This window comes from Arachis ipaensis, chromosome B5 (assembly GCF_059453495.1).
Source record: "Arachis ipaensis isolate K30076 ecotype BB chromosome B5, ASM5945349v1, whole genome shotgun sequence".
Lineage (NCBI taxonomy): Eukaryota > Viridiplantae > Streptophyta > Magnoliopsida > Fabales > Fabaceae > Arachis > Arachis ipaensis.
The window spans coordinates 1,569,562-1,578,680 of NC_142440.1; the positions used below are offsets into that span (position 1 = coordinate 1,569,562).

Consider the following 9,119-nt stretch of genomic DNA (forward strand, 5'->3'; position numbering starts at 1 on the left):
GTTTTAAAAAGCAATAGATAAATAAAAAAGTTAAAACTTTTTATTTGTAATATTCCAAATAAATATCCTATTAACACACTTGTTTATTTTTTTTTTATCAAAGATAGGAGACTCGAACCCGCAATCTCTTAATTGAAGATGGTGAGACTATGTCATTTGAACTATAAGTCATTCGCTATTAACACACTTGTTACTTGTTGGTAAACAGGTAAACTATATAAAAAAAAAAAGTACAGAATACACAATTTGGGCATAAAAAATAGACAGATTGGAAATAAATGATAACAGTGTTTTCCAAAATTAAACACTTGTGTTGGGTGTTCTGTGATGTGTGTCCTTCTTCTCCCTTTCCCCTTTCACCTCTCTCTTCACACTTCACACTTCACACACTATATACAAACACTTCCTTTTCCAGTTTCACATAGCAGCTACTAAAACTAGTGTTAGCAGCAACTGCACTAAGTAACTAGTATCTTATTCCTTCAAGTTGAGAGAGAAGAAAAGCTCAAAACTTGGCACGTGATTCACTGACCCAATAGGCTTGTTAGGTGAAAAAAAGTCTCTTTTCTTGGTTTCAAGAATCCCCAAACACAGATGCACTAATGAGTGTGAGCTTCAACATTTCTTATTGGGGGGTGACTCAATTCATGAATGGGTTGCATGGTGTCTCAGCTCGCTTCAAAGTTCGCCTTCTTCCCACCCTCTCCACCCACTTACCACCTCAACAACCGGGACAACGACGGCAAGCTCACGGTGGTCTCCACCGCCGCTCCGATCCCTCACGCCGACGACACCAACTTGGATGTTCTCCTTGTTGACACCAAACATGGAAACAAGATCGTTGCTTTCTATCTTAAGAACCCTTATGCTCGCCTCACTCTTCTCTATTCTCATGGCAATGCTGCTGACTTGGGTCAACTCTATGATCTCTTCGTTCAACTCAAGGTCAATCTTAGAGTTAATCTCATGGGGTTAGTCTTCCATTACTACTATATTCTTTCTCACATTTTCACTTCATTCAAAGACTTTACACGTTACTCACTGACCCATCCCTTCTTTTGTGTAAACAAACTCCTTTCTTTCTCTCTCCTATCTTCTCTCTCTCTTTCTTCCTACTTCCTATGTTGTTTGTTGTCTTAATATCATTTTTTTATTATCTAGCATAGCTGCATAGATCTGAGATTAAGTTTATTTTTTTAAAACCTACAATTTTATCTTTGCTTTAGATTAATTTGGACTTTTGATGAGTTACCCTCGTGTGTTAGTTCTTTAGATCTGGTAGGTGAATCTGTGTGTGTGTGAGAGAGAGAGTGTGTGAGTGAGAGTTAATCAGAAAACGCCAATGTCAATGCCTTTTGAGTTTTAAGTTTTAACTATTACTATCTCTTTTCAACTAAAGCGGAAAGTAAGTAAATGAAGTTGTTGAGGGTTTTTGGACCAAAAAACAAAAATAAGAATTAAAGTAAAAAAAGTGAAAGAGGTGGAAAAAAAGTAGCTTGTATTTTTGTGGTTTCTTCTTGGTATTCCGTAACAATCTTCTTCTGACCTCTCCTTGTCCTCCATTATTTCACCTTTTCTTTTCTTTCTCTTCTCTAAAGGTACTTGAGTTTTTACCTCTATATACAGATTAAGACATAGCATAGCATTTTTCTCTTTTGCACTCATTTGCCTTTCTTTTTCAATTTTATTTATTTATTTTTTAAGTTCTGAAGGAAAGTACTAAAGAATTTCCTTTACATTCACTTTAGTAGTGATTTATTGATGCATTATTATTAGGTGGAAACCTTGTTCCGTCAAACGATTTGAGATGTTTGATTAAATTGTCGTCTAATGATTCTCAAGTCTCAACTATTAATCTCACATGAATACATCTTCACGTGAGTTTTCAGCTTATTATTATTAAGGACAAAAAAACAGCCAGAACTTGCTTTATTTAGCATTAATTAATTATCGCAACAATTAATGAATGCTAAATAAGGTAAGTTATTGCTGTTTTTGGCTGTTTTTCTTTGGTTACCAAACATTTCTGATTATTAATTGGTGGTTTCCACTTTCCACATTCATTAGTTACATTTGTGTAAAGACTTTTCATGGGAAGATAATATGATTGATTTATTGGCTTTGAGCTTTAGTTTCACCATGTTTGGATGTTTCTATGTAAATGAGAATGAAGTAATTAATAGGATTGGATTACAATGCCAAGGGACAAAATGGGAAAACAAAAATCCTTCATGTTAAAAAGGTTAATTGTATTTAGACAAAGTTTGTATGGAAATTTGAAATACATTGAACGTTGGATGCACTAATTTTGTAACGTGACACTTATTATTGACCAAGGGAATATAATAACCTTGTCTATAAGGGAAACATAAAGAAGAATTATAATGTTTACATTTTTTAGTTATATAATTTTTTTTGAGAAAGTATAGAGGAACAACGCTTTTTTTGAACAACTTAAACAATAAGTTAAAAAAGGAAAGTTAATTTTAATTTTAAAAATCAAAATTTAAATTAATTAGATATAATCCTTGTTTTGAATGGTTAGTGGGCCTGAAATACAGCCCGTTGTTCATGTTGTTCGCATTTCTCATTGTTCACCTAGCGGAGTTGAATTTTTTTTCCCTCTAATATTACTCCAATTTTGGACAATTTGGTGGGTCATTGGTTAGTGTTTAAGGAATCTATATGTATTATCCAAACATATTGTTAGAATGTATGTTGTATATAGTTACATCAATTTAATTTATGAATTGACTTAACAAGGCTACATACATGACTCAATTCAGTTTGTAAAGGTAGTTGATTATTGAATTGGATTTGGAGAATTATGTGATCAATTGATGAGAACCATTAATTGATGGACTAAAATTATATATATGCAAGTTTAATATTTCAGGGCATACATTTCTGGACATGAATTGAAAGTTGATATTTTCCTTTAACGTTTTTTTTTTTGCAGATATGACTACTCTGGATATGGGGCCTCTACTGGCAAGGTAGGCCATTCTTTTGGAAAAATACAACACTATTTTGTTCTCTTATATTCATGTACTGCTCACACACACTCACTCTCATGAAGGCACCGTTATTCTCGACCGAACGAAAAGAGAAAAAAAACTTTATTTTATGGTGTTGTCATTTGATGTTTATTTTCTTGCTTTTGTCCATGGTAGTGGTTGTTCCAGTTGGAGATTAATTGATAGTAGGCTTTGAATTATATAACAATAGAAATAATTCCGATTATGTAACTAAGCTATCTATTTAGACTACAGTGCATAGCAAGTAACTGATTTAATTTTCGGAAATTCTATGAATGGCATGTCATTGATATGTAATTGAAGTGCTGTTGAATTTTATGCAGCCTAGTGAATCCAGCACATATGCAGACATAGAGGCGATATATGAATGCCTCGAGACTGAATACGGAGTTAGCCAGGAAGATGTAATCTTGTATGGGCAATCGGTTGGAAGCGGACCAACATTGCACTTGGCAGCTAAATTGCCGAGGTTGAGAGGTGTCGTTCTACACAGTGGCATTCTTTCTGGACTTAGAGTTCTTTGCCATGTGAAGTTCACATTTTGCTTTGATATTTATAAGGTAAGCTATATATTTAGTTCTATAATACTTATTTGATGGAAAATTTATTTTTTGAGAAAATTTTAAGACTAAATTGATGTGACAATTTAAAAGTGTTAGGATTAAGTTGGTTAAATTTTTTTTTTCTGTATCATCTCATATCATCTAAATCATGCAGAACATCAACAAAATAAAGAAGGTCAAGTGCCCTGTATTGGTGATACATGTAAGTAATGAACTCTGATACTGTTTTGTCGCTTTTTTGCGTTTGTTTCTATCGGCATTTATAGGAAGTAGTAGACAAAGAAATTACTGTGTATAAGATTTCTTTCACTTTGGAACCTCTGATTCATTGTATAAGGAAAGACAACATGCACTACTCTTGTCGTCCTGCCGGATTTCCTTATTCGCAAGGAACTTTGAGTAGATAAACTCTAAGTTCTCTCCAAGTTGTGTAGCTTATCTAGTTTTCTATATCCTTGCATTTGTTCATGTTTTATATTGTCTTTGGACTACTGACTAATAATTGTGTGATGTTCCATCATAGGCTATAATTTGATTTCGAAAACTTGAACCTTTTTCTTTGGCAACTTGTTCCCTCTTGATTCAGACTAATTGGTGCAATTGGTTTTTGAACTTCTATAATGCTGCCTCTTTTGGAAATATGCATTTGGAAAACAGGTGGCGAAAACTCGAGTTTGGAGAAAGGGACAGAGACAATGACAAAAACTTATAATCGTTTTTGTCCCTGGCTTGTCACAATTTTTAAGATAATGTCTGTATTTTCAAATTTGAGAGACTCATCTGAGCATACTAATTTATCATATCCAATTATTTTGCTCCTTCAAGTGCTACCAACTTCATCTGTATGTGATTGATTAAATGCTAAATTGTTTTCCAGGGTACAGAAGATGATGTTGTCAATTGGCTACATGGTAATGGACTGTGGAAAATGGCGAAAGACACCTATGATCCGTTGTGGATCAAAGGAGGCGGCCACTGCAACTTGGAGCTTTACCCCGATTACATTCGCCACCTATCCAAATTTGTCCAAGAAATGGAGAACATGACAACCGAAAAACGCCTCAAGAAGATTCGTCAGAATAAGAAGCTGGAACCGAAAAACTGTTGTTTGTCTGGTTGTGAATGCTGCAACATTAGTAGTTGTACATGCGAATGTCCGAAATGCTCTAGCTGCGAATGTCCGAAATGTTCTAGCTGCGAATGCCCGAGTTATTCCTTGTCCTTCAATTGTCCTAGGTGCTGTAAACTTAGCTGTGCAAAGTGTTGCCGCCTACCGAAGCTGTCGAATTGTTTCGGACCATGCTTGTGCTGCTGCGGAAAATGCTCAGGTTCTAGTTATAGTATAAGATGCTCAATGCCTAGTTGCTGCTGCTCAACACCAAGTTGCTGTAAGAATTGTTGGTGCTGGAAATGTTGTTTTGGATTTGGAAGACACAGTGGCACAAATGGAAAGCACAATGGCTAAGTGGTGAGAACATAAAAAAGCATGAAGCATGTTCATGATGTATAGGTGCCTAACACTCCCTCTGGATATTGTGCTGTGAATGTAAAAACATATGAGGAATTAGGAAAATGCATATCATCCACTGTCCCTTTTTTTTTTTTTTTTTCTTAATTGTTTTATCTACACTTTTAATTTCTTAAGCTCTTCTATTGGAATTTTTAACTCATAAAAACTTTGATGTTTTTAATTCATTTGTCCTGGTGGCTGGTTAATGTTGCATCATTGGATCTTTACTCTTTTCTACCACTTTGTAGCCTCATTATCTACATGTCTAATTTGTGATGAAACTATTAAGAGTTGAGTTCAGCTGGGAAACCTAATTTTTTTGGGCCAATATTAACTAATTTTTTAAATTACTTTTGTTTTATATTCTAAATTTTCAACAAAAAGATGAGTTAAAAAATATTTTTACAGTAAGCGAAAAATTGGTTAGTGTTACCTAATTCAAAATTATTTTAGTTTTGTAGTTAAGTTGTTAATACAATGAGAATATAACTATCAATTTAACCCAAACTCGTGTGATTACTTGGGTTGGAAATTGTGTCACCAATTAGTTCATTTGTCCACTTAAACAAACTCTTAAGTAAAGTTATGATCATCGACATATTCAGATATCAATTTTGTCCACTTTTTTATTGTTATTACACTATTCACACATCCACACTTTGAGGTTTTTCTAAACCTGAAAAACCTCATCCTAGTCTTAGCTAGGATTTTTTTTTGGTGACTGAAAATATCAAAAAACAAAGAAACAAAACACGGCCAAGCCAAGCTAGCTAGAACCCGTTGCCTCTTGCACTAGGTATTGCTCCAAATCTGCACCAGGTTTGATCCAAGAAACATGAGCTGAATCACTTCTAGCTCCGGATTTAGCCAACCAATCAGCGACACTATTAGCTTCCCTTCGAATCAGATGGAACTGGACCTCCCAATCTTTGGACAAAAGATCTTGGAGTTTTAACACAATATCCTTCACCTCATGTGTTGTGTGGCTGGTGATGTTACTCAACACAAGATTAGCTAGGATTTGAACCTAGTGTAGTTTGTTTAAGAGGTAATTTCATTTATGGGTGTTTGCGGATCAGATCGGATTCAATATCCATATTTTTTTATGTTCAAATCTGATCCGAACTGCACATTTGCAGATCGGATATATCCGCAAAATAAAAAATATATATAAAAAAACTTATTTCTATAAAAAAAAGTCAATAAAACCCCCTTTTCACTCTAGTAAAAAAATTTTTTTATTCTTTTAAATATGTTTACTCCTAAAGTACTATTAAACCAACTTTTCTTTAATAATAAAAATAAAATAACATAACATATATAAATAATTATTAATTGAAATAAAACATAAATACAACATATATATATTATTTATTTATTTATTTATTAATTATTTGGTGCGAATCTATGAATATAGATATGATATCCGTGATACGATCCAATCATCTTGCATATCAAATTATATCCGCAAATTATAAATCAGATATAGATAAATACCACATATTTACGGATATGATTCGATCCATAAACATCTCTAATCTCATTTGCCACTTGGTTTAGGCCTTGGCTGCATTTTGTTCACTTTCTAAAAAAGTATTCGATATTTTTGTATTTGGTCGTGCTTTTTTTTACCAGTTGTATGTTTTTGTTTATAACTTATGACCATAGGCCCAGCATTTCATCCAAAACTATGAGAAGGGAGTTAGACTTATTAGCCCATTTGTCACAACAAATGAACGTCAAAAGGTCATAACCCACATTTGCTTATAGTGAACTTAAAAAAATAAAAATATGTGTGAATTGCCCAGGAAAGAAAAATCAACTCCAAGAAAAGGGAACCAGGTAAAAAGAAATGATATAAATAGTAGTCATGATCCAGTATACGAATTCAAGAAATTTCGTTTTTTTTTTTTTTTTTCATTGTCCAAAAAAAAAAAAAAAAAGAAATTTCGTTTTAGGATAATCACGTAGTTTTTTAAAATTATTTACATTTACTATAATATTGCTTGACATTAGAAGATTTGTAAAAGATAATGTTAGGAAAACAAAAAAAATTAATAAAATTTTTTTTATTTAATATTTATTAATTGTCATCAAATATTTTTTATTTGTAAGTAGTTGTAACAATAATGTAAAAATAAATTACGAAATACTCTACTCGCAAATGTGGTTGATGCATGAACAAAATAAGTTTATTTATTTCGGAACCACTCAGATAATGTTAAAAACGTCTTTTTATAAAAAAAATTTTAATAATTAAAATTTAATACATATAATCGATTAAATCGTGTTATTTTTGTCAAAATTAGGTTAGATAAATTGATTTGATTAAAAAATGGTGAAATCAAATCTTGAACCGGTCTAAATTAATATTATTTTTTTTATAGAAAATAATTATAATATCCTATTATAGAAAATGACTAAAATACTTCTATTATATATATTAATTTTGAAAATCCTAAATTTTTAGTCCTTTATTTTTCTATCGTAGGATTAAAATTTAGAATTTTAAAATTAATATATATATATATAATAAGAGTATTTTAATCATTCTCTATAATAAAGGTATTATAGTTATTTTTTATAAAAAAAAAATATTAATTTAGACCAGTTTAAAATTTGATTCACCATTTTTTCGATTAAATTAATTTGTCTAGCCTAATTTTGACAAAAATAACATAATTTAATCGATTATATATATTAAATTTTAATTACTGAAAAACATCTTAAAAAAAAAAAAGACGTTTTAAGCATCTTTATTTAAATGCTCCTTATTTATAATAAATAGAGTTGTGTAAGTAACACATAGCATCATACGATAAGGTTTCAAGTTTGCCATGATTTCTATTTTAAACATTATATGAAACAATTTGATTGGTCAATTTTATACTAATCTTAGTTTCACCTTTTCAACTTTTATCAGGTTTTATATTACCTTGGTCGTATTCCATAATCTTGCATGTTCCAATGGAATGTGATACACGAAATACATACCAAGAAGTAAAAAACCAGGCCATGAGCTTAATTAATTAATGAGTTGATATCTCATACAAATGTTCATTAATTAAAAAAAATATAATCGTTAGTGTTTAGCATGTGATGTAGGTGTAGAAGTCATGGTCAGCATTCCCTACACGCCAAGAACTGAATGCACATTCACACCACTATTTGAAGTTAGAGTCACATTGAAGTTGGAGGCTCCTATTTTGTTCTATTTTTACATTGGAGCCACTCAGATAAAGACACTTAAATTCTAATTTTTAAAATTTAACATATATAATCGATTAAACTGTGTTATTTTTATTAAAATTAGACTAGATAAATTAATTTGACTAAAAAATTGATAAACTAAATCTAAAACCAATCTAAATTAATATTCTTTTTTTATAGAAACTAACTACAATACTTTTATTATAAAAATTGACTAAAATACTCTTATTATATATATACATATATAAATTTAAAAAATCCTAAATCCTAACCTTATGACGGCATAGAGAGAAGAAAAGGGTTAGAATTTAGAGTTCTCAAAATATATATAATAAAAGTATTTTAGTCATTTTCTATAATAAAGGTATTGTAGTCATTTTTTATTAAAAAAAATATTAATTTAGATCAGTTTAAAATTTAGTTTACTAATTTTTTAACTAAATCGATTTATCCGGTCTAATTTTGATAAAAATAATCTAATTTAATCGATTATAAGTGTTAAATTTTAATTACTAAATTTTTTTTAAAAAAAATTATTTTAAGTATCTTGACTTGAGTGGCTCCCTTTTTACATTTCATCATTCCACCAAGAAATTAAAGATACCCAAACGCAAACAACTTGATTGAGTTTCGCAATAAAAGCATAGTTGCCTTTTTGTGCTTAAAGCCAACAACTAACACCCTTCACACAATGGGCATGGCAAATACAACATGAATTATTTCAATTGTAAGGTTGAATTAAATTGAATTGTTTTAGACCTTTGACTTTTAGATATGGATGGAGGGTGGCGGTTCAAA

General features: G+C 31.1%; 1 protein-coding gene across 1 annotated transcript; it reads left to right on the forward strand.

The window, feature by feature from the left end:
- The first annotated feature begins 248 nt into the window (after window positions 1–248).
- LOC107642357 (alpha/beta-Hydrolases superfamily protein) lies at window positions 249–5,324 on the forward strand. Its single transcript, XM_016345683.3, has 5 exons — window positions 249–971; window positions 2,960–2,996; window positions 3,362–3,598; window positions 3,756–3,803; window positions 4,479–5,324. Exons 1-5 carry the CDS (start codon window positions 652–654, stop codon window positions 5,064–5,066), a joined length of 1,230 nt encoding a protein of 409 aa, XP_016201169.1. The 5' UTR covers window positions 249–651; the 3' UTR covers window positions 5,067–5,324.
- Window positions 5,325–9,119: the final 3,795 nt, after the last annotated feature.